This window comes from Dendrobium catenatum, unplaced genomic scaffold (genome assembly GCF_001605985.2).
Source record: "Dendrobium catenatum unplaced genomic scaffold, ASM160598v2 fragScaff_scaffold_506, whole genome shotgun sequence".
Lineage (NCBI taxonomy): Eukaryota > Viridiplantae > Streptophyta > Magnoliopsida > Asparagales > Orchidaceae > Dendrobium > Dendrobium catenatum.
This window is the reverse complement of record NW_021318968.1, coordinates 1,045,871-1,073,745: the sequence shown is the minus strand read 5'-3', so window position 1 is coordinate 1,073,745 and position 27,875 is coordinate 1,045,871. Positions and strand designations below refer to the sequence as shown.

The 27,875-nt window shown below is 34.5% G+C and overlaps 1 protein-coding gene across 1 annotated transcript; it reads right to left on the bottom strand.

Moving 5' to 3' along the window:
* LOC110107758 (importin beta-like SAD2) lies at positions 1–27,875 on the bottom strand. The gene is made up of 22 exons (XM_020838130.2): positions 27,590–27,875; positions 26,989–27,124; positions 26,814–26,901; positions 26,022–26,177; positions 22,757–22,919; positions 22,451–22,635; positions 22,200–22,373; positions 18,666–18,811; positions 18,440–18,563; positions 18,169–18,349; positions 17,908–18,067; positions 17,779–17,820; positions 17,586–17,704; positions 17,311–17,509; positions 15,627–15,758; positions 6,502–6,605; positions 5,402–5,581; positions 4,271–4,410; positions 4,030–4,169; positions 3,548–3,702; positions 942–1,068; positions 1–862 (listed from the first exon to the last, which is right to left on the bottom strand). Exons 1-22 carry the CDS (start codon positions 27,677–27,679, stop codon positions 711–713), a joined length of 3,093 nt encoding a protein of 1,030 aa, XP_020693789.1. The 5' UTR covers positions 27,680–27,875; the 3' UTR covers positions 1–710.

Genomic DNA, 27,875 nt, shown 5'->3' with positions numbered 1-27,875 from the left:
TTAACCAAAAATAAGAGACTGAGTAAAAAAGAATACAATTTTTGCACAACAAAAAGAATGTTTAGGCTTAATTACATGCAAAACCCTTCCAAATCAACAACAAGGACGCTTACAAGAACTAACAGCATAACCATATTACAGCACTTCTAATGATCCAACTTTATGAACATAGGATTTGGTGAGATTGCAAATCCAACAGCAAAAGCAATCATATATCACCAAATAATGAAGGCCTGCTGTTTTAACCAAAAACAGCATAGCCGACCTCATAAAATACAAAATTCTATCATCAAGAACATCAAAAGCAAATTTTTTTCACAATAACTAAGACCCTATACCATTAAAAAAGAAAAAAAAAAAAGAATAAGATCATCTGACAAAAATATGAATACCTTCCTTCCAGGAAGGCAAATGCTTCTGAACAAAAAATAACCACCTGAACTCGAGCAGCCAACACATACATTTGCGCAGGCAAAGATAGACCAGAAGACACCCAGCATCTGGTATAAGCTTCCTCCCTTTCAGGGACAAGAATTCTGACAAGCTCGATGAACAGAGAAATTGACATAACTTCAGCTCTAAGAACTCCACAACCAACCAATTCATTCAAGAACTGCAAGCCATAGTATCTCCATGGCCATGGCCCCTGCCAATGAATAAACAACTGCAAAGGAAGTTTTTGAAGGAATAAAAATTCAACCGTTGTTCTCTCAAGATAATGCTGCCTTGTCAATCTTCTCCTTCTCTATTTCTATCTTCCTTTGTTCGGCATGCTGAGCTATGCCATTAGCAAGTGCCTGATGAGTGAAGTCCATGGTCTGCATGACATTCTGAAATCTTGCAGGATTTGCAGCTTGCAAGCCTAGACATCAGCACAATTTGTTGATAAAGTCGGTAAAAAAAAAATTTTCTTGAATTTGTAGTACATGCAAGTCAAGTACCTTTCACTGTTTCCATAAAGAAAATAAAGGGGTCCACATCATCAATAGGAGATTGCATCTCTTCATCATCACTATAATCCTCCTCTGAATCAGCATCATCCTCATCCTCAGGTTGTAAACCCTTTGCCTGGTTTTATAATCAAAACATAGTAAAAAAGTTGCTCGTAATAATATGTAAGAGAAAAATTGAACAAATGAACTGCAAATAATGCAAAAATAAAAAATAATAATAATAAAATAATTGCAACGATTAATTATTTTGTGCGGGAGCAGAACGACGTCCGTAGACCAACTAGAATGCGCCACAGCAGCTCGGTACTGCTCGGTACCGCTCGGCATTGGTGACGTGGCACATTCTGGTTGGTATCTTGACGGTGTTCTACGTCCGGTCTTCGCACTGAATAATTTCTCTCCCCCAACACAAATAAGAATAAGTCCATAACGGATTCAATAAGTTTTTATCAGAGTTGACACAACAAAAACGATCCATAAGTCTCATCAGCAAGGCAGGCGATGCAAAATGTGAACACAGAATATTTTGATAGCCCGGGGTACCAAGCCCACTCAAACTTCATTAAGACTTGGATGGACGACAGACATGCCAAAACCACTCAAGCATCATTTAGTCCTGGAAGGATGCTCACAAAAACAATAGACAAACCCAAATCTAGTTGATGATCCACGTAAACATCAAAGGTTTCTATAAAATGCAAATGTACTCAATAATGAACAAAATAAAAAATATAAAGATTGTGCTATTCACTTTTGTTTCAATTCCAAGCTAATTCTGAGAAAAACCCAAACTCGGATAAGCTTTAAGCCAGTATATTCGATTGTTTAAATGAACGTCACAATGGAAACAGGTGATGGAAAGCAATTGGAAAGCTATCATAAATGTACGTGTGACATAATATACTGTAATAAAGTTAAGAAAACCAGAAAATTACAAAATGTCAACACTTAAGCAAGCTAAACCAAACATTTTACAGAACAAGATACAAAAATCACTAAATTCATAACGTTAACTCTTGATTCATCAATGTTTGAAAATTGGTTTCTATCTCAGCACTCAATTTATAACCATAAAATTTTATAAATTGAAACCTTTAAAAATTTTTGAAGTATTCAATTGTCAGCAACTACTAATTTTAGCATGATTTTAAGTGCCACTGGATACATAGTTCAAATGAAACATCATATCACAAGAAAATGGTAAAAGGACGTCTGAATTTTGTTATTTAGATGTTTTAAATTGTGCTATGGCAAAATCGTGCTGTTCTGCTAAATACCTATTCACACAATCTAGTGATAATAAAATACTTTAATTTGAGCTAGAATGCTAAAAGTATTAAAGCAAAAAATTCTTCCTGAGGGGGTTTTTCCATGCAACGGGATTAAGGTGGGTCTCTACTCTCTACTCTAATTTAAGCAGGCAGACCGCAACATAATAAAAAAATTTTGATTTCATGTCAAGCAAAAAAATAATCAATTCCAATTTACTTTTTGAGTTAGCACAAGCCAAGTCTTTTAATTTAAGAAAAAAAATATTTTCGAAATTCCTATATATATATATATATATACCATACAATTATGCATACATGAATGTCTATATATATGAGTGAATAAACAAGTACAATTGTGCATTTGTACTTAAAAGCAAGTCAATTCCGAGGTGAATCAAACTAATTTTAAATGATGCATCCTGAATCAATGATTTTTTTTTTGAGAAAATTAAAATTCAAGTAATTATTGAGCTAGTTACAAGCTTCAAACAGAATTGCTAGCATTAAACAGAATAATGATTGACCATATTATGATATTTTAAGCATACATGCTCTCATGTTAGAATTAGGTATATTTTTGCAATGAAAAGGATTTCTGTGAAAATAAAGGCATGGGGAAGCTGGATAGAAAGCAATCATTCAGCTAACTAGGGTAGTCGATAAAATAGTAGATAAATAAACAGTTAGCAACTTCATTTATAATTCTGTTAAATTATTATAAAAATGTAAACCCTATTCAGCAAGCATGAGTTTGTGAACCTAGAAGGCAAGCAACCATCTAACAAACTCACAGCTAAAATCTCACGTGGAAACTAAATAAAATCATCAATTTCATCTTTGGATGGTTTCATTTTAAAGCTCAGCAAGAATGGAAAGTTTGGACAATGGCAAAATATCAACCAACCAACGCTGTTGATGTTTACAGACCAAGCAAAATAAACAATAAAATAACTCATCAAAGAGTTGGCGTCAGAATTGCTGTTTACAACATTAAAAAGAATTATATTCTAAAATAAAGGTAGTACGCAAGTAAAGAAGAGTGGGAATCTATGGAGCAACCATGCTTGGGTAAATTTTGGACGGGAAACCAAAATAAAACATATAATGAATAAAAATATTTGATTTCATATCAGATCATGAGGAATCAACTACATCAAGCTTTAAGTTTAGCCGCAAAAGAACCAAGGAAAATTCGATTGATATAAAGCCTGGTGCATTGAAAATTCAAGCAATAAGACAAAACCAATATTTAATCTAAATTTTCAAATAAAAATGTCAGCAGTTCTGAAATTTAGTATGAACTTAATATCAAACTAAAGATACCTGTGCAGCTAATTTTTTGAGCTTTCGGCTGTCTGCCTCATCTCCATCCTCCTCCTCATCATCACCCATGTCTCTGTCAGATTCATCATCCTCATCATCGTCAGTTTGGAAGCCATCCATATCATCATCTTCAACATCAGCTTCCTTCTTGGCTTCTGTTAGAAAAGTTCAAATAATTATAGCTTGAACCAATCTTAGGAAGTAAATAACAAAAAGCAAATGAGCACTGGTTTATGCGTTTCAACCGGATTTCATTAACAGAATAACAAATTCCAGAAAATCATTAAAGCATTCAGAGCAACATGGCCACGCATTGAATATATACATGACACCGCACACAAAACACTCCAATGGTGTGCCAAAATAGACAAATCAAGGAAAAAATAAAAACCATAGAAAAACATTGACGGAAATGAATGTTTTGAGAGCGCAATGGTGAAGTCGAAGTTAAAATCATATATGTGATTCAAGTAATAGATCACCTGCAACTTGATCCTTATAAGCCACAAGAAGTTCTAGAGTTGCACAGAACACACGCCCTAAAGCATCTGCTGGCAGTTGTTCCTCGGAAAGTGCAATAAGTGAAGTTAGCCCCAAGCAGCACACCTTCTTGTCATATTCTCTGAAATCATGGTAACATATTGAGGTTGAAATAATGGTGTAAATTGGCCAAGCCACCTTGCGTGTGCTAACAGGAATGTGGAGGAAGGAGAGATCAAGTACCGTCTAAAATTCGCCCTAGCACCACTCTTCTTAATCTCTTGTAGCATCTGAAACCACCTATTGAAAACTTCTGACGCAACACCAAGCTTATGCAGTATCCCAAGGGTCAAAGAACCATTGTAATACAGGGCATCAGCAATCTACAAAAAAGAACCCAAAAAAATTATTTCATTGTCGCAAGACTGTAAGTGAAGACATCATGAAGGTGAACAACACTGCTATGTCAGCAAACCACCAAAAAAATGATTTTAATTATCAATAAGAAAGTCACAAGAAAATGTAGGAGATATTACAAGAATAGAAAATTTGAAAAATAAATACACCAAAATAGGCACAGGATTTTAAGCGATCATTACCCACATAAGCCTTTTGCTTAATGGAAATATATCCTAAAATTTTTATTAATAGAAAGTAAGGCACAATCTTATTTAAATATTAAATTCCACGCATGAGGCTAGAAAAAAAAAATTTAAAGGTCACGGGGCTTAGACTTGAATTATAACCACTATAAAGGTAACAAGTAAATATTCAGCTTAAGTTAGAGCTCTTTTCGTTTCCCATATAAACTATGCCATAGAACTTGATAGAAAGCATCTGGTCTCTAAAACATAATTGATTTTTCATATTATCATGTTTAAAATTTGTCAATTTAGTAACATATTATGTGATTCTACCACTTTTATTTAATATTTGATTATCCCAAATGCCAATTATTTAAGTAACTATTCACTAACGTACAATTACGTATATTTTACGTATTGTACTTATGCTTCTTACAGTCTTTAGAGTTAAATTTGATCAAAGTTATTACCATAGGCTGCCAACAAAAGCACATATATCAGGCTGTTAGGCACTGGATGCTGAACATGTATTAATGGTTTTTAAATTGTGATAAAGAGAATAGATAGAAATAGCAATTCTCCTTTTTCTAGTGCAGACTAGATGGCACACGACATAATAAAGATCCCCATGAACTGATTGTATTCTATAAGGACATTCTTACATGGAAAGAAAAACATTAACAGTTATAATGATTAGGTTCCCGATAACAGTTTCAAGAAGACAAAAAAAAAGAGAGAAGTGGCATACTTGAATCTATTTCGAAAATAAATAAAAAATAATAAATCTTACCACTTCAATTAGAAGGCATCGTAAGGATGACTTCTCCGTTCTTAGAAGGCGTTCAATTGTGATCCGGAGATATGGTTCAACCCAATGATCCAACTGACCTTTACAATTCTGAAATAGCACTTGAATAAGTTTTGGTGCAGGATGGATATCATTATCCTCCATATTTTTGTCTGCCATTATCTGCATATTTTTCAGAAAAACTACAAATTTTACATATATCACCACCAAAGTTTCCCATGTTATTCATTAATTTCCAAGAATAAGGTAGTAGTGCAAACCAAAAACTGGAAGAGTAGAACAGAAAGCTAGAAAGGTTAATTTTATTCTGTTTTCTGATAGTATACTTCCAATCATGTTTGACACATATATCATGCAAGTTTTACTCTAGCGAAAAAAAACTGGAAAAATGACACTTACATTGTACCACTTCCTAAATGGAAAAGATTCACAATTATATCTGCATCCTGAGGGTAATTCTTTAAAAAGGCTTCTTGTAATCCATGCATGCGCAACTACAGCACTTGATGTCAATTTTATAAAAAACGTTAAAATAAGTAAATGTTTTATACTATTCTTTTTTCTTTCATAATTTGATGATGTGGAAAGGGGCTGCTAAAGTCACATATATCTCAAATATAATATCTAATGATTTGAAAAAATTAGTTGTAGTCCAAGTAATTGATTCTAGGCAACGAAAAGGATCTTTTGATGAATCCGGATATCATTTTAGTTCCATTAAAAGTAAAGAAAAGTAACTTCATATGTTGATCAAAATAATATCATGACTACAGCTAGCTAAAGATAACAACAAAACAAATGTTATATACAATTATCAATAATCAAAATAACTTCAGCCATGCTCCTAGTGAGCACATACATTCACATCCCAAAACATTAGATTCTTTTAAATACTAGCAATCATATGGAATTACAAAAATCAACAAGAGATCACTAAGCATACAATAACTGGTAAATTTAAAGAAATCATTACCATATGCAGTCAAATTTCTTCTCAAGCAGCATTATGTGGAGAAACACAGCTAAACAAATAATATAAAGAGATAATTTTGTTTGATAGCATGAAGAAATTCATCACTCACGGAAGAAAGCATATTCCAGAGGCTCTGCTGGTAATCAGGCTCTTTGCTTGTTAGGAAATGTGTAGTGCCTCTGGATATATAGTTGTCCAGCGGAATAAGAATATCTGCAATGTAAGTGGCTTAGACAGTTTCAAGAGTGTTCATAAGATAAATCAGAGAAAAATCACATAAAGTGACCACAATAAATTTTTATTTCATCCAATTGTATTATTAAGATAGCATTTATCAGTAATATGTCTTCATTTTTCCAGATTCATGAAGAAATACATAGCCAAAAATCAGAAAAAGATAGAGAGAGAGAGAGAGACAGAGAGAGAGAGAGAGAGAAAGAAGGGCAATTTGTTAACCAAGTAAACCTAAAAAGAGTTGTGAAACAAATACACTCATATTAATTCTCTTTCATCTTTAGGTATTGGTGTTCTTGTATGCTTTGCTCTGCTACACAAAATACACAACGTTTATCAAATTAGATCAATGACTAACCAAAAAAAGGTCAAAAATAATCCTCCAATTATTCATATGTTTCAAATTTAGTCCCAGAGTATCTTAGTTTTTTCAGTTTAAGCCCTTGACTAAAAGAATCTCAAATGGTCCCTCAGAGACTAAATTAGGATCAATTTTGTATTTCAACTTCAATCAATTTCTACTTGAGGTGCCTTTTGGGAATAGTTTTATATAATCGAGAGACTAAATTGAAGAATGTGATATTCTAAAGCTAAATTAGCCACGTATAAAAAATCAGATGACTATTTTGGGCTTTTTCCCTGACTAACTAGGTAAACACTAGAACTTCTTATCATAAGATGCATAAATTATATACAGGAAGGCATTTTTCAAACTCACTTCCATATAAGAAATATTCAACAAGCAAAATTTATAGTTAAATATAGATGTCTCTATCTCACATAAAATTCATCCTCACAACAGTCCTAAGAACTTCTACCATAAACCTAACCGTCAATGTGATAGGAAAAACTTGGGTTCGCAAGTAAACCTAACCGAAATCAATACCAAAACAAAAGAAAACTGCTGTTTTCAGCAGGAAAACAGCAAATCGCAGCAGTTTTAGTGGAGAAAACTCAAGGAAAATGGAGAAAAACAATATAATTCACTAGTAGATTCAAGAACACAAACAAAGATACAATTTCCTTCAATCCGAGAGGAAGGAATGACTCTCCAAATCTCTAGCCGTAGCCTAGAGCCCAAGAACACAAACCCTAGATCTCCCAACCAAATTCAAATGCAAGATCCTCCCCCCTTTTCCTCCTAACCTCCTAATTAACCATAAAGGAGTTTTACAAAATGTCTAAACAGCCCCTCGCATTCAAAATTTCCCTCCCAAAATTCTTCCCTGGCCCCCGTCGACTTTGCTCCCTCCGCTCGGTTCCGCTTGCGGGTTGCGTTTCCGTCGCGAGAAGACCCGGACCGGTCCGGGTTGGACCGGTCCAGCCGGCCCCTCCTGGGCCGGCGTAACACAATGCTACCCAATTTTACTATAATATCACCATCATCATTGCCAGATTTGCACAGTATTGCTCCTGACAGCAAGTAATCTCCATTGCAATGTCAACATAGCACATCACTTCATAAAATCACCCCGTGGCTAACACTGAAGAAAGTCACTCAACCAACCGCTTTGAATACGAAAACCAATAATACACCGTCCAAACCATGAACAATTAGTATCACAGACTTCACAAACATAATCTGACACAAACCCTCATCTTAAAGAAAATGCAAAGTGTGAGATAAACATGAAATAAATAAAAAAAATGCAAGAACTTATCAATAATTTAAAGGATTTTAATTTGAAAATTACTGTTATAACATTCAAAATAACAATACAATGTTGACATGTTAATAAAATAATGCAATTAAAGAGGAATAATATGATTCAAGATTGGAAAAGAACTATTCTAATGAAAAATCATTTAAAATCAAGAAAAAAAATTTAAAGCAGAAAATATTAAATCTAATAATTCAAAATTTCAAATACACTTCTATCCATGTATGTACGATATGCCCTTTATATGCCAAAACTTCAGACATCCAATGGCTTCATTCACTGATATATAAACTTTCAAAACAGCTACTAGCTATTAAGTCATTAGTTGTACTGGCAGCCTGAGCATTACTACGCAAGTTGTCCTGTAAGATGCACCCTTAACGCAAGGTATAGTGAACATCAATGATTAAAAATAGCGCACACTTCAAGGACCGCCTCATTATGAGGTGAACAAAAAATATCTCAAGGCTTAAGTTACGCCTTTTTTCCTGAGGCATTTGAGATCACCTCAAATTAATTATAATATACTTAATAGTTAACATAACTTAAAGTATACTCATGTACCTTCTTTTTTCTAAGTTAGTTGAGCAATATAGGATTTTGGTCAAGCGAGCAGCTGCGAGTAGAGTGAAATAAGTATCGAGTGCAGAAGGTAGCAAGTAGGTATTCCACAAGGAAGGAATACTAAGAGCATTAGAGTGGTTAGAGAGTGCGCGTATTTCTGTAAGAGTGGTTTTAGGGTTAGTTTTTTTTCTTTTATTTTCTTTTAGAAAAAAGACATAATTTACTTGATTTTCATTTAATACATTTACTTTCATTTATTTTTTTAACTTATTTTTACTCATTTTTCTTTTAAGTAATTTCTCTTATGCTCAATATTTTATTTTTACTTTTTCCTGTTTTTATAAGTTTTCATTTTCTTCAGTTTGAGCTTTGCGCCTCAATCTACCTTGAGGTTTAAATCATGCCTCATTAAGAAAAAATACCTCAATTCCCAATTTCGCCTCTTTAAATTTTGGTAAACACAATCAAATTATAACTAAACTAAAATTGCAATCTATTATAGTAGATAAAATAGTCAAACGCTATCTTATAAATTCTAATTTCTAAGACTATAAACAAATAAGTAAAAAGAAATAAGTTTAATAAAAAGTGATCCAAAAAATCATGAGGCAGAAAATGTCTTTAGAAACATTAACAAACTTTACCAACTTGCCTACTACCCTAAATACATGTTCAAAAAGAGCAAAAGCAAAAAATTGAAGCTCTTCACCCCCTTGCAAAATAAAGGCCACACTTCATGGATTTATATTAACAATAATTTAAATGTCTTTAGAAACATTAACAAACTTTACCAACTTGCCTACTACCCTAAATACATGTTCAAAAAGAGCAAAAGCAAAAAATTGAAGCTCTTCACCCCCTTGCAAAATAAAGGCCACACTTCATGGATTTATATTAACAATAATTTTTAGTATTCCAACGATATAAATAAGACTATAAATAAGAATTTAAATAGAAAATGAATACTACTTTATATCCTCAAAATTGTGAATATTTTCTCCTCATTAGATGCCTTGTATTCGCCTTTTATGCCTCTATGGAGGCACTCATAATCAATCAATAATACACAACATGATTTTTAACCTCTAGGGTGGCAATGCAACAAGGTTAATCTTATAACCCCATCCATCGTTACCGCTCCCCACTCTCATTTATGTCGCAAAACAACACCTGAATACCTCGCTACCTCACAAATCTCAAGCACCATATCGCATAGCTTGCGCCCCGATTGCTCAGACTCTCAAGCACCACATCACTTACTTGTGTTCCAACACACACTCGTCCCACAAAAATTGCTCAATCATCTACCCTAGTGTCTGCTCTCTCACGCATCAGAATCCCAATGCTTGTTCCTTATGCACATCACAAACCCAACTACCCAATCTTTATATATCTATCTATTGTGTATGTCCACCCTTGTAATGCCTCACACAACAACCCCGAAATGCCTCATAGCTCATGCATCCCACACTCACAACACCTCACCTATGATGAGCCTTGGTTGGCTCCCATTTATATGTGCACAAAGCAACTTGATGCTATTCGCCCCCAACTTAAGGCCTAGCATGTTTTGCTTCACCCACTCTCAATGATCTAAGCAAACTCTTAGATTCTATGTACCTCTCTCTTTAAAGTGTCATGACTTCTTCATTTTCTCTCAATGCGGCAAACCCATCTACCATCCATACACAATCTCCTATGATAGAGGGATGTTTGTTTCCTCATTAAATCTCATGACAAATTTCAATGTTGTGATTTATCTCCCCCGATTCATAATGAAACCATCAAATTTTTTAAATGGAAAGCATCTATGTTGTATTCACATGGTTACTAAATAGTCTCGAAATATCCATTACCTCAACTATAATGGTGACTTTCATTTCATTTATTTCTAACAAAATAATATGTGTGCATCTACATCTTATATTATCAGATCTTTTATCTTCAACATTATGATTTTTACATCCAAGAATACTACAATATATTGAAAAGATGATAGGATGAACTTCAACAATACAAATAATTTACCAATGAGTTAAGCATTTGGTAAAATAGAATGAGCTTCTTGTGGTTAATTCTTACTTTGAACTTCATTACTCCATCCAACATTTATAATCTCAAATGGTGCCCAACATCGCCAATATTATCTTCAGAGTTTTTGGGTCACTGAGCTTTCAACTTCCACACCACTAGTTTCTACCCAATCTTCCCTTGCTACTAGGCATCTTGATGGTTGTGGTTGTGGGGTTGAATAAATGATGGTCATGGTAATCAAGGAAAATCCTTTACCCCTTACACTCGTTAGAATATTATGATTTTGTATCATTCAACTCTCCCAAACATGTGTTTCTCTCATGCAATTTCCTTTAATGTTTTTTATTCAATTTCTCATGCTAAAATCACCCACACTCATCTCATACACCCTTTCAACATCTCGTACATTTCTTTTATTCACCTTCTTCCAATCCCTAATATCTTCTTCATGTGAACAACTCCAAGTAAATCCTCTTCATTGATCATCTTTGCATAGCCAATTCACTTTCATCAATTTTTGTGCCAAAAAGTTTTACAACACATGCTCCTCATAGAACCTTTTCATGCGAACATTCTCAAAGCCTTTTATGCTCATTTATTTGTGGCACCTTGGTCACACGTTAATATCTTCGTGTTGGCACAATGTAATCTAGCATCTCAATTATTTATTTCTAGCAGCTTCACAAGCTCGCAATCTTAACGTTTTCCAATTGCTATCCTATAGACATGAAAACTCTCGAGCTACTTGCTTCCTACTCATAGCTCTAGCATCCAAATCCTCTCATCTCTAACTCAAGTATTACTAGTAATGCTAATAGTTCAAAGCCTTTAACTTTACTCCTACAACCACAATTTCAATTTTTCTTGTTTGTCTTTTTTTTTTCGTGAAACTATAAATTACAATCTCTGTTTAAAATTGCGCAATAAGAGGCGCGCCTCTGCGCAATTTGTCCCAAAACCGCCTCGAAGCTTACGCAATTCCACCCCTGGCAGAGGCGTATGCCTCACTTGGACTAAGGCGCGCCTCAGAGGCGCAATTGCGCAACTCTGGGTGAGGCGTACGCCTCATGGGTTTAGGGCCCACCCACTTAAAATGAAGTTTTTTTCTCCTTATACCCGAACGACAATAGCTCTCCCGAAATTTTCCCATCCCGCAAAGCTTCAGTTCGCGAAACAGAGGGCTCCAGCACGGTGCTTACCCGTCGGCTTCCCTTCCCGCCGCTTCTCCCGCCAGCGCCGCCTCTCTCCGGCGAAGTTGAAGTTTCCGGCCGCCCTCTAGGAGTACTCCACATTGAATTTTAAGTATTTTTTTTTTAGTTTAGGGTTTGATTTTTCAAGTGTAAGAAAATCTAGGATTTATGTTTTTTAGATTGTTTTTGTGTGTTTTTGGATTTTTGCTTTAGGAGACATGATTAGAGGTAAAGAAAAGGTGAATACGTCATTGCGGCGTGACCCTTCTTAGAAATATAGCGTGCAAGTTGACGTAGGAGGGGGCGAGAAGACGTATGTCTATTTAAAATGCAATTTTTGTGAGAAAGTAGTGAAGGGCGGAGCAACACGCATGAAGGAACACTTATCATACTCTCATAAGAACGTAGCCCCGTGTGCAAAAGTGTCGGACAATGTGAAGGATGAAATAATTGCTTACATGAAGAAAACTACCACGGAAAAACACTTACAGCAGGAGCAATTTGATGAAAGGGGTCGAACATGGTGCTTATTTTGGGAGCGAGAGTGGAAAGGGGTCTTCCTCCACTATACATAATAGAGGAGCGCAGGGTCCTATGGATCAGTATATGACTAATCCAGGAGAGGATAGAGGACAAGCAGAGATGATGCCTGCGGTTGGTACCAGAGAGGGTTGTCGACAGGTTTGCATGGACATTGGGAGGTTTTTTTTTGAGATAGGGAGCTTGCAGATTTACAACTTGTTCTATTCCGGAATAAATAGGGTTTTTTTGGTCTGAATGCAGCAAAATCAACCATTTCCAAACGGTCTCCAGGTATAGTTATTTTGGTAAATGCAAGACACTTTATTTAGTTCTGATTATCTTTTTTCTTCTTGAAAACAGTTGAATGGTGGATCCAATTTGGTGATTCCACCCCTGAGTTACAGAGTTTTGCTGTAAGAGTGTTGGGCCTCGCTTGTTCTACTTCTGGATGTGAGTGAAACTGGAGTACATATAGTCAAGTGCAAACAAAGAGAAGAAATCGCCTATTAATACTCAGAATGAACTCTCTCGTATATATTACGCACAACAAGAGGTTAAGAGATAGAAGGTTGAGGAATAAGGGGTTGAAGGATGATGAGGACCCGTTGTTGTGTGATGATGTGTCATCTGATAATGAGTGGTTTATAGATGATGAGACAGATTTGCCATTATCAGACTTACAGCTAGAGGATCTAAGTGTGGATGTCTTGAGAGGCGAAGCAGATCAAGTGGGCACATCCACTACACCACACACATCCACTAGCTCTGCAGCACAACAATCAAGTAAAGGTATATTCCACAACTTCTTATATGCTATTGCATTATATTTATATCAAGTGAGCAATTAACATGATAATGATCTTTTCTCTTATTGAACAGGGAAAAGAAAAGTGAGTCATATTGAAGATGATGATGATATGTCATTCATAGATACAATTGGAGAAGAAGATTCTCTTGAAGACCCATTTAGTGATGGGATATGATTGCATTTTATATGTTCTTTGTACTTTGGGAGTTTTATTAAACTAATATTTTATGATTTTGTACTTTGAAACATGATTTTATTGCATATATTTTCTTACTTTCGACTATTTTCATATATCATTTAGATGTTTTTATTGTAAGATAAAATATTGCTATTATTTACCTGCTAAAACCCTTAATTTCTCATTTACGCAATTCTGTGTCCGTGAGGCTTACACCTCAGACCGCCTCAAGGCTTAATTACGCAATTTTAAACCTTGATTACAATATTGATAAACTTCTTGCGTTAATAAAAACTAGTAAATCCAAAGGATCAAATACAATTATAGAAAATATTGGTTAGTGTAAGACTAAAATGATATTTAATGTTCATGATACAAGTTTCCCTCCACCTCAATTTGATTTTATTGGATTTAGTAGAATCCCAAACCTAAAACCTTGTAACTTGATCAATTCTTGTAAATCATCAAACATAAACCAACCTCAAACCAAACAAAACAATTATTTCTATCGGTCATCAATTATAATTAAAAAAAAGAATTATTTATAGTGATCTGAATGTTTTACTTTAGCCAATTTTCATGCCAATCTCAATCAGCCATTTTAATCATTAAACGTTAAGCCTCATGTTGATTACTCGAACACAAAGACAGTTAAATTCTGGTGAATCAGGTCATATTAGATCTTGATAAATTTGTAACCTGATCTCAAGCCCAGGAATATGATCTCCCTCAAACCCAATTTGGCGCTAAAACTGCAATTGCGTCACCACAGAAAACATCTTTGAAAGGGTGGAAAACACATTAAGGAGGAAAAACCAATACAAACCACCTTCAATGACCTCAAGTTGGTACGTTGATGCCAGAATATTGTGGGAAGATAAGAAAAAATCAAATATTTTTTTATGAGATAAAGAAACACTATGATTCGCACTTTGATCAAGCCCTAGATTCCTTCATTTCCCCAATCACTATGTTTCCTAACTTCCACTACAACAGGTGCCGCAGACAACACATAACAGGTTATGCCTCCCTAACTGCATCCATTATTTGCTTTTTTCGTGTAACATGAGGCTTCCTCCAGCATTGGGATTATAGGCAAAGTACTCAACACGTCAAAAACAGTCAAGGGAGGAAGCTATCATTGCAAAAATATCATTCAAATTTGTGTTCAAAAATGATACCTAAAGCATAGAAATGGGGGGAGGGCTGACATCTCTTTCATTTTTACAAGATCAATCATCCAATCCTCTCAGTCTAAAAGCTGAAGAATTGCAGAACTATGAAGCACTGATGCATGGCAAAGTAGGATACAAGAAAATTGGAGATTGAAAGAGAAAGAAAAGGGTCACTAGGTTTAGCCCACACCTTTGCTACCTTCCTTAAGGCTCTTGGTGACAATGGAAAAGCAAGTTTGGAAGCAAATCAGGCATTCTATAGGTCATCCCCTGAAAAATGCACTACTTGCCCAGCTGTTTTCTTTTAATAAAAATTATAATAAAAAGGTCAAGATGCATTTGATCATGTTGATAAAGTCAGCACGTCTTCTAATTACAAAATAAGATAAAAGTTCGTTCATAATCACCATCTTCACTAGCCTTATCCCAACTAAAAAAACAAATAATAGGCATTGTTCAGAGACCTTTTGTATTTTGAAAAGGCACATTAAACTGTGTTCCTTCAAAGAGTTTGTCCACTGAGCGTCACAATTGGTGATCTCTGATGCAAAAGCACAAAAGATGTTCAAATATGAAAACATTTAAAAGGATTTAGGGTGAGATAACGAATGGGGAAGTGGGAATTAAGATTGGACATTAACTCACTACAAAACTAGCATGCAAGTTTATTGATGAACTACTAACTTAAATGAAGTTGCGTCATGGATAACTAAAGCATTCAGATAAGAAAATGTCAAAAATAAAGGCATCTTTTTTGTCAAACAAATACATGAACTAAAAGAGCCATGCTAAACAAAATTGTAAATAAGAAAAAAGCACAAGCTCGATGAACATATCAAAAGGGGCCATATCTGATTTATAAACTCACTATCAAAGTAATCTATAGCCCAATCATTGAGTGCTTCAATCATAAGAGGCCAAAGAGACCACATCTCCAAAGATATCGATGGGGAATAAAACGTCATGTAGGAGACCATCTCTAAGACCTCCTCAAAAACGTCTGTAAAAGCATGTCAAAAAATAAGTGAATTAATAATGATCACAGATAAAAAACAAGGAATATGTACTGCAGCTTGAATAATGCATTGGCAATTTTAAGAAATGAGAAACAAACAATTTTAAGGATGAAAAACAAAAGAACAACCCAAACCTAAAGAACGTCTAAAAAAGGGAAGATTTAAATTAAAAATTAAAAAAAAAAAAAAAAAAAAAAAAAAAAAAAAAACTTGAAAGATAGGCAACCTGAGTTACATTTCTAAGGTAACACGGTAATGTAAAACTAAGAAGATAAAAGGCAAGACTATTACACCATCCTAGCTAGCATCATGCAACCTCACAAACAGCAGCAAATCAAATTTTCATTTACAGGGTATTATAGTACTCGCAAATATCTCGGTTTCAGTCCTCGAGCATTCTTAAATTCAACCAATTTGACCACAAAACCTAAGTAGAATTCAAATAATATTGTACTTTAGACAAATGCCTTCCACATAAATTGTTCAGTAGAGTCATAATCATGCATCATTTATAAAAATCAAACATTTCAATTATAAATAGCATAACTTCAAAAAACGATAGTTCAAAAAAAGCACTAAACCAATGAAACAAGATAATTTTCTTTCATGCTTTCTCTAACTTCACCACTGCTACAAACTCAGAAGTTACAGATCTATGAAAGTCCTTAATCTATGCTGTAAGTTGTGCACTGATGGCCAAAAACATTTAACTGACGAAATAACAACAAGAGCACATGGAGAGCAGAGCTAAAACAATTTCTATTTTACTTGCATGCAGCCCAGGCAAAACGATGCAATTCTAAAAATTTCTCCACGATTGGATCAACTATCAAGAACTATTCTAAAAATAAACTTCTTTTCTGAAAAAAAAATAAAGTTTGCCATCTCAAATACAACAAATTTAAAAGGAAAAGATTTAGGACCTGTTTGGGTAAATGTTATAAAGATATTATGGTTATCTGGAATACTGGATAGTAATGATACTAAGGTAGCAGTTTCTGTTATCTTTCAAATTTAGAGTGCCTGGTTTAATATAATTTTGAGGAATAAAATGGTATTCAGAATAATTAATGATAATTAAAACCTTTTTTTCTTCTTGTCTTTTAAGTGATCGAGAGATTAATGTAATATACATAGCATCCAATTTAGCATATCTAAAACTTGGCTGCTAACATTATACAAATTACCTCAATTGGGATATAACATCAAAGCTAACATCTTATACTTACATCAAAGAAAACATTATTGATTGTATCAAACAACCCCTTAGTACCTTTGGTAGTAAATGATTCAATGATTAATAGAAGAATTTAAGAAGTATTTTTTGTCTGGAATGAATATAAACCATTCAAGCTGGTAAGAAATGTGAATCATCCACGGAATTCCACAGTAAAAGATTTTCTCAACAACAAAAGCTCCCGCCGCGCAACTATTTAAACAAAATAGTAAATTCCATACTTAGCAGACATTACGAATGAGAACACCTTGGTATGGCAAATAAGAATACAAATTACACAGTTCACTAAGCAATGATACCTTGTCCATCTGTAGTCAACATCTTCCGCATAATTGGCAACAATGTTGGCTCAATCTGGACGTAAAGATGAGGAAGTCTGCTCACAGATTCAAGAATTGTGCTTATGGCACGCAAGCAGCCAACAGCAGCAAGAGCACCTGAGTCATCCCCTTCATCTTCAGCTTCGGATGCATTCAAGCACCTCCAAAACGCAGCAGCCTTGACATAACCAGAATAAAATGAATAAACAGAATAAACCAACACTACAGCCCTGAAATAAGAACTATAGCGTTACCAAATTTTGGCATAATCCAAGAGCATATGGAGCCATCTCTTCACCAAATTTATCAACAATCGTTTCAAGAGTGAATACAAGATCCTCATTCTCGACCTCATTCATAAGTTTAAAGAAATCTAGAAAATAAGGCATTAACAAATTATGTAATCCATAGCATCATAAACGCCAAATTAAGAGTGTCAGCGCATACCATCAAGTAATTGAGGAAGCATGGGACGTATCTCATCTAGATCTGAACAAGAAATAATTTATCATTGTTGTATATTTCGAAAAAAAAAATGCTAACACCACAAAAAAAAAATCCATGAAATCATCATACCTTTACATGCTTCAACAAAAGGACGCAATGCAAATATAGAATCTACACGAACAGGAAGCTCTGGATCCTTCAAACCAGAAACAATACAGTGCAATGCTCTACGGAAATTGTTTTGGTCTGAAAAATTAGTGTATGCATATTGACCTGCAACCCATGCTGCCTATAGACCAAATAAACAAGAAGAATCACAAAAAGGTCTTCCTGCAAAGATAAGCAACTTGTGAAAAGTAAAGGTCTCATGAATGCTATAAATTCAACCACCTTAGCTCTAAGGTATCCAACGGGGCTTGTAAATTCAGGGAATACATGTTGCACCAACATACGCTCAAGTTCTGACTTATAAGGCTCAGTTTGCTTTAATTTATCACATAATGTTCCAATTGCAAGAAGAGCGCCATCTTTTTGCCGATATGTTTTTAACTCAATACTCGCCTCATCGTATCTAAATATAATTGCATACAAAAATTAAAATCCTAAATGAAAATGATAGCGGCATCTTATATAACAACCTATATAAATAAGTAACAAGTACCTCCTTAATATCTCCACAATGAATTGAACAAACTTCTGAAGGTTCCCCTTACCACGTTTTCTCACTAATTCACTCACAAAGTCCATAGCTGCAGTCCTTGGACTGTACAGATCTTCAATGATATCTACAAGGGAGAGTCAATATCAAAAGCATAGTTGAATTTATATTAGGAAGAATAAGATTTCAACATGTTCTCTTAAGAAAAAAATTATGAGTGAAAGCTCACCATATCCTTTCCGAACATATTCATGAGGATCTTCATTCCACAATCTCTGATCATTGTCATTGAAGCACATTAATGGAAATATAATCTCAAAAAGAACTATATCCAATTGTGGCTGCAGCAGCTGATACATGCTACTTCTTGAAATACTGCAATAGAAGACAATGATCAACTTGAATTGATGGTTACACAATCAATATATAAATATCTTTATCAGAGCTCAATAATTACAATGGTAGATCAAAGCTACCACCCAACCCATACAGCTCTAATACAACAAATCAATGACAAATATTTGATGACTTCACACCAAAAATTTTAGACAGAACTACAGCAAATCATAATCAAGTATCAGGAGGATTACCCGAGCTAAAAATCATTCCCCAATGGGTCTGAATGCATATATTAGAAGGACACCACCCTAACAATTCAAATTTTCTAAACCTTGAAAGGGACTGCATTGAATTAATCATCTTCTAACTCATTCCAAGTTCTTCCATCGAACTGCCATGAAAAATATGTACAATATGAACCAAAACATAAGCACCAGCAAGTAGTCAAATTGGATGATGCCTGAAAGTGAAAGGTATATAATGCAGATGCTAAACTGCTAGCATTCAAATTATTCAAGGAAGCCAAAGATTTTCAGTTTGTTATGCTTCAGCTTTCTGTCAATTTCCACACAAACTTTGGCCCAAACATGCTCATCCAGTTGTTTAGAAAGTTAGAAGTCATTCCAATTATATGTATCGCATGTCGCCGCATATAAAAAGAATATCTCCTCTTCCTATGGCATTGTCCAACTTTGCAAATTATGATATAGGCTAAAAGAATTTCTGTATATTTCTCTTCCATTAATAAAGTTAAAAAGAACTTGGATAGCCAAATTAAGCATGATAGACAAGAAGGCCTCCCATGTATCTTCAACTTTCATGAGCAAATGAATAGAATAAATTCATAGCCTCTTTGGTGCTACGAAATGACCTCAGGAAATAAACCTAGGAGATAAGAGTATAGTTTCACCAGGATGTACAGTAGAATTTTTCCCTAATGGTCAACACCAACTACGCTAATTTTCTAATTTCTTCAATTTTCAAGCAAGAATGACGGTTTTGGTAAATTCAAAAGAAAACCAACTTACAATATTGAAACTTTCAATAAAACCCCTCCAGTAGCATACATCTCCCAAATGTGTTGGCTTCTTTATTAATATATTTCAATTATATAAGGGCATACTATTCAAATCATTAAAACAGAAGCTACATTTTATTCACCAATGGGCTCTAGCTCAGAAGATATGTTCCCTGATTCCTAGAGTAGTGGTCTCAAGTTGGAGTCCTACCTACATCGTGCTTTCAGTTGAATATTCCATAGCTCTTGCATGGAATTTGGTTTATATCTGGCCTTGAGCCATCCTTATCTGTAATTAGCCTTGTGCCACCAAGTGCTCTTTTTGCAGTTAATATATATGGAGAAATAGCTTTTAAAAAATATTCATTTTATTCACAAGGAGAAATAACTTTACATAGCAGATAATCTTAAATATGAAAACACCCCACCACCCCTAAGGTCCAGAAATCCCTATCGACCATCTGTGGATACCAATTTGTTCAAGGAAAGTCAGGCTTGACCTTCTGCAAATAAACAAATAAAAGCTCCATGTATCATGCATATTACAGCAACAACTTTCAACAGAACCCATCAGTACGAACAAGTTTGATAAAAATGTGGATAAAAGATAATAGATAACAGATCCAGAAAATATTACTGAAAAATGAAACTCCTGAGAACATCCTGAGAACACTAAAGAGTGTTAAGCAACTCAGTTATATGGATGGCGGTGCTTTCACATGCTTGAGGGGATTTGATCGACTAAGTACTTGATCATGGATTCTTTTATGCAAACGACAACTGGTAGCAGAAAGATGCAGCTTGGGATTTTGGACACAGTTACAAAGGCCATGAATGATTGGATAGCCATCATGTTGTCGCATTTTAAAAGTTCATGAAAGGACCAAAAGATAGATGAGCGATAAACTGCGTTATTAAAAAGTAATATTAAATTTACTTGCAACTTTTCAACTTCAGAACTTCTTCAGCATAAAAGCACAATAATAATCACTACTGATACATTTTCCGCAAATCATAACTCATTTTACTGCCTTTTATTAACTTCCAATTTTGTTTATCTTTCTTCCCCAAATCTTCTTTTGTAAAGTAATTAGCATATGCATGAAACTTCAAAGAATTAAGACAGTAACACAAGGAAACTTCACCGCATCTAAAATTCCAAGACAACTCCACATTACAGTCACAGCTTTTTAATACTCTATATTCCCTATTCAAATAGCATTTAATGGTTACTTACTAGATGAGTAAAATTCTTCTACGAATAACAGACTACATTAAAATAAGGCTTTCATGTTTGCCCGATAAATTGCTGGTGATATTCTCTCTCACAGCTATCCCATTCAAAATCAAAAGATGCAAGGTAGTCTGTTTGGGTTTGGTGGTAAGAGGTAGAAGGGATCCCAACACCCAACCAGCGGTTCAAACACTGCAGCTTTGTTACTCTTCACATCATGAATATCTATTTTAAAACTAAGCCAACAGATAACAGAATAGGTCATCAATACACTTCATGACATCAAAAAATAAAAAGAAAAAAAAAATAAATTTATGTAAGGATTTTTATGAACAGCAAGTTATTTCATCATATTACTTTCAACATTTTATATAATAAAAAATGCAATTAAATAAAAGTAAAAGAATAGGAATTTTTTGGGTCAGAAGCCTTTGCCACACATCCATAGCGAATATTTATATCACAACTATCTATGGCAGTAAATTTGCAATAGATTATAGGGAAAACTACAACCAACACAAAAACCTTACTCAAGCCAAAACTTTACTCATGCCATAACAAACTCATTGAGAATTTTAATGAAAGATAAAATATAAATCCCTACTTGTTTAATTGACCTATTGTTTTGTCAAATGTGTTCGGTGCATTGAATAGAGCTTAAGATGACCTGCTAACCAAAAATACCAACTATCCACAACAATTTCTAGCCACTAATACTAACTAGTAAATAGACTAAATTGTTAGTAATAATAAGTGAAAAATATAAAACCACAATTATTATTTTGCATGCTACCAGGTTGAACGAGTTCCATGATCAATAATTCTATTAAATAATAGTTCACTATTTCAAATTATAGATAAATGATATGTTTTACACAACCAGATTGAACCATCAATCACTAAGGAGAACCAAAAAAAAATAACTAGAGGAAATTGATTAATGAAATTTGCCAGAAGAAAATAAAATGAACAAATATCATGTAGAAATATGAATGAAAAGTAAAATCGTTTGAATTAGAAGTTATAGCTCATCATTTTTCTTCACAGATACAAAACTCTGCCTACAAATCAGTCAGAAGAATAACTACAGCAGGTAAGAAGACATGATTGTAAATATATGAAATGATTTCAACTTCAACACTGTTGGAATGAAAGAAGATTTGAAGACCTACCTGCAGTTAAGATACTGAAGAACAAGATTTATAACCCTATCAGGCAAGTATTCACCAGTCCGAATAGCATTAAGCAAGCGTAGATGGCATTCAAGAATTTTTCCAGCATAATTCTTCTGAAACATTTGTGCAAAAACTTTATTTTCTGGATTCTGAAGCTTCATGTCCCCAAACCTGAACCAAACAATCATTTTTCCATTAACCACAAAAAAAAATCTAAGCAATATTGATGATAAAAGTTAAGTGCTAACCGTGTGTATAGACGATTCAAGATGTGAACTGTCCATTTTTTAACTTTCCACCATCCCCAAGATTTCCTGAGCTCAGGATCAGTTGGTTGACCTTCTAAAGGGACTGGTCTTTCTAAAATGTTCAAGAAATGCACCATCCAAGCATTGAAGACATTGGGATCATAAAGCTGTTTTGGTATCTCTAGCTGGGAAAAATATTCATAGCATGCAAAAGGGAATATCTCAAAACGACAGTATTTATCTATCAAAAAATTGAAAATATCCCAGCAATTAACATTAATATAGCATATATAGTAGGCAACTTACATATATTGATGACCAGAATATTTTGCAAATAAGCTTGATCAAGTCTGCTAATTCAATAGGAGGATTGGTGATCTGAATGAGTTTATGAAATATGTTGAGCAAGTGAGGAAATGTCTCTCCCACGATGTGATAGACTGGTAACCGCTCCTCATCAGATTTGAACCTTTTTGAAGGAATTGAAGTAACAAGAAAGAGTATAGATGAAGGCAAACTAAGTAATAATCATCTTTCTAGTAACTTAAAATATAATATTAGTGAATAATCGAAACATGAAATGAATAATGTGTGCATATTCACAAGTTAAACATTACACCAATGATAGTAATAGGCTAATAGCATAATGCAAATACTCAATTATCCACACATTTGTTATTTTGGAACAAGAAATGCCAGTTACTAATAAGTAAAGAAGGCAATAAAAAATTAAACCTTATTATTTTTCGAAGTTAAACATCTAAGAGGCATTTCCCACCACACGCATATGCATACATACATACAGGCATGCAAACATACACACATATAGACATGCATGCATACTGAAATACATTCACATATACATACATATTTACTTATGCACATAAGATGAAATCCCAAAATAGTGACCCCGACAATTCATATTTCTCTAATTTAGTCTCTCAATTATACAAACTTGATCTAAATGGTTCCTTCCATAAAAGTTGTGATACAAAATTGATCCCATTTTCGTCCCTAAGCAACCATTTCTTATCAATTTTGTAATGTCAAGAACTAAATTGAAGAAATGTGATATACTTGAACTAAATTAGCTACATATGCATAGTCAGGGGATTATTTTGGGAGTACATAAACATACATACATATACATACACAATATTTTATGTTGCCTTATCTCTTTTGATCATAGACATATAATTAAAAAATCAACTGTTTCGGCTTAGAAGTTAAAACTCACCATAAATAGTACTATGATGCCAAATGCCATTAAATTTAAAAAAGATTATAGCATGCATCAAGCATACAAAAGTAATAACCTAATTGAAGATCAAAATAGTAAGATGGGTGATTCACTAATTTCATGGTGTAGAGCATTCAAATCAAATTAAAACTTTTTGAACATTTATAAAAGTATATTCAAAAAATTTTAATTCGTTTGATTTCAAAAAAAATTATGTGAATATTTCATTTCAAATTTGATCAGCAATCAAACATTCATTAAAAATTATCAATTAAGTCATAATCTTTAATTGAAGGTGACAACATATAAAGCCTATGATGCACGGACACGGCGACACGGACACGACACGGCACGGACACGGAACACGGTTTTTTTTTTAAAATATGGGACACGGGTACGGCGCGGACACGGCAATACATTTTTTTACATAGTGTATATATATTAATGTAATATCATATTAAAAATGACAAATATAATAAATGAATGACATGATAACTTGTCTAGCTTATAATATAAAATATTTAGTACAAAATATCTAGTACAACCACAAAAATATAAGCAAATAATCACTTACTACAACCATCGATTAAAAAGGCATTCGAGGCTCGAATCGAGGCGGAGGTCGGGCGAACTGAGGCTTAAGCCTCGAATGTCCGGGCGAGGCTTACGCCTTTTTCCACGGAGGCGTACGCCTCAATACGTGAGGCGCCGAGGGGCATCGAAGCAGCGCCGAGGCGCATCGAGGCAGCGCCTCGAAAGGGAGAAAGTTACCTTCAAAGCCAACGAGCTCCCATTGTTTCTTCTTATCAAAATGTCGTAACTTATGATCCGACGGGAAGGGAAAGTCGTCGAAGGAGCGCAGTCGAACAGCCACAAAGGAGCCAAAGAAGCGACGCATGTAATCTCTACACCTCCTATGAAGCAACGAAGCCGAACAACAAGGACGAAAAGAGAAGATGAAAGGCAAACCCTAGACACAGCTAAGTTATTATTGATTAACTTAATTAATATAATTTAAATATTAATAATTAAGCAAATTAATTAAATACTTAATAGTATAATTAGTGCATAAATTAATTGACTAATTAGTAATATAACTATTAATTAAATATTAATATAATTAGCCTAGTTAATATAAATTAAAATATATATTATTAAATATATAATTAATAGTATTAATAATAATTATTGAGTAGCTTGTATCGCTCAGTACATGCTCGGTACCGAGCTAGTACCGCTCGGTACTGAGCAAGTATATGCTCGGTACTGAGCGGTACATGCTCGGTACCACTAGGTACACCCTCGATACCAAGCCAGTACCACTAGGTACATGTTCGATATTGCTCAATTCCGAGTGGCACATGCTCGGTACCAAGCGGCACATGCTCGGCACTGTTAATTACTTTATTTTTATCATTTTTAGGCTTACGCCTCGCCTCGCTTAGCCAAAACGCCTCGATTCCCGATTTCACCTTTTAAAACGTTCATCAAGCATTCAAGCTTCAACTATTAGGATTAGCTTTAAAAAATTATATCGCCAAATATAAGAAATTATATTTTTAAAAAATTATAAAATATTTAAGATACGTGTGTCCGACACGCGTGTCCAATTTGTTTTTAATATTTTTTTAATCGGACACGTTTTCGGCGTGTCCGACACGTTTCGGAGGAGTGTCGGACAAGTGTCGTGTCGGACACGGTGTCGAACACTGCACGCCTCTTTGAGGAGAAGTGTCGGTGCATCATAGTATAAAACTAATAACAAGGAGAATGGACTTTTTCAATGCACAAAAAATAATAGTATATATAGAAAGATTAAGGCCACTTACCCAAAATTTTATCACCTTTAATGAACATATGATAATAGATTACACCAATTTACAAGTGTAAAATGCCTTGTCGAAAAAAATCTTTTTGTATTCGGTATAAAACAAGATATATTGAAGGTATAAATGATGCATATAAATGTTCATAAGGTTTAATTTGATTAAAGCAGTCATATAACATAAAAATAATAATCCATAGTTCACTAGCTACACAATCTATTGAGATGCTAAATTAAATTAATGCTACATCAATGATAAATTTTGTGAATTTTTTGTCTCACTATTTCAGTACCATGGATTAAGATAAGAAGCCTTGAAATGATGGTTGGATGTTGCGTGTTTGAAAAGACAACTGAAAACTTGTGTAGAAATTTGAGTTTTCAAACAAAATGGTAGTAGTATATTAAATATTTGCAGGACACAGAGAGAGCAGCATTGCAAATTTAGCAAACATGGCCATGGAAATAAAATGATATATGCAGATTATGAGAAGAATTTAACTTACTCGTATTTCCTAGAAAGAATCCTCAAAACATACAGAGCTCCAAATACATGTTGGTCTTGCAACTGTAAGTTACACTTAATCCAGTGAAGAAGGTTTGGCCACTGTTCAGGGTAATCAGCGTGGATTATTGTTTTAAGACACTCACCAAGTTGTACTCTGTATTAAATTCAGTCACAGATATTTAATACCAGGAAACTGTTGGGAATGAAAAAGTTGAAAAAAAGCATATACTCAAAAAAAAAAAAAAATCAAGGTCATATAGCAGAAGATTGTAAAAATACAACAGACCATCCAAAATAGCTAGAATTTTCATAGCTTTAATTTCAGTAAGAAGAGTATCCAAATTATCATTCTACCTCAAAGGATTCCAAGATGATTTAGATAAATGCAACCTACTCATAACTTTCAGGCTTAAGGCACTAAAATCATACAATTGATACTGTAATTAATGTCAATATATAGATAAGAAGAGTACAATGATACAAAAACGTAGCATCACACAAGATCACGAGGAAACCCATATAATGAGTGGCTATCTGTGAGGCAAAAAATAATACATTAAGCAGCTTTTTCTTTTTCTTTTTCTTTATGGAGGGGGTTGCAAGGGAGGGCAATAAAAAGTGGAATGTCGAATTGGAAAAAAAAAAACTATGTAATGCACAAATTCATAGTAAAATCATAAGTATCAAAACAGTATTGAGCTATCTAAGGAAGAAACATTTCGGATGTACACAGCAAGAACTTGAAGAAATTGTACAACTAAATTGAGGTGTGTATGAATCACAAACATACCTCAGTAATTGAGGAACTTGAATAATGAAACCAAGGATATTCTCCCTAACAATACCTTTATCACTGGTTGAGATAATTTGGGGATCACCTGCATCATACAAATGAAATTTAAGCCTTTAAAATTTCATGTAATACAAAATTCTCTGATGCGCATAATCTAATTCCGGGTGCCTACCAGACTCATCAGGTGACCAGTTCTTAGCCACAAAGTTCTTGAAATGAATGCTTGCAACTTGGCGCACAGCCAAATCACAATTACCATCCACTATGATCTGCAACAACCTCACCAAATGCTGCGGTGTGTACTGAAACTGAAAAGCGAAACAGGAAAGTGACGGGTCTAAAGCATATGGAAACGAAATTTTATTCGCATCAGGTGGAGCTTAAACCCCCAGCTGAAGTTCATTCAATATTATTTGCCACAAAAATACACAAAGTACAATCATAATTTGACATAATTCAATAAAAACTGCAGCAAGCAGTCCTAACTAACAAAATAATAAATTCGTGTCTTGGTCTATAATAGAAATTCAAGTACAAATACGCCCAGCCAGCCTAATGATCCCTTTTTATTTCATAACAAAGGGAAGCACGGTGATACAACGGAATCAATAGATAGAGCTTACACGAACTATCTCCAATTGGATTATAGTGACAATGGAATCACACAAAAAGACGGCATAGATCTAGCTAATAAAAATAATGATTTTAGCGCGGTGATTGATCGTACAATCGCTGGAGATGACTAAAATGATAGGGAAAGGATCGGTGGATACCTGATTAAGGCTCTCCTCTGCTGCCTTCCGCTCGACTGGATTGGGGCTTAGTGCAGCCTGGAGAATAACGGCGAGGCTCGGGAGGTCCATGGCCGCCGATAATGGAAAAGGAGAACCCCTAGCTGGCGATCTGAATGGGGATTCGGGACCAAGAAGCAATCCTGGGGTTTCTTCTCTTTATTTTACTCGCGGGAGAGATGCGGAGTGGAGGGTTCGTTCAAGCTGTGCCCTGCTTCAGGAACGGAGGCAGAGAAGGAGAGAACCGGAGGGAGGCGGGTATTTAACC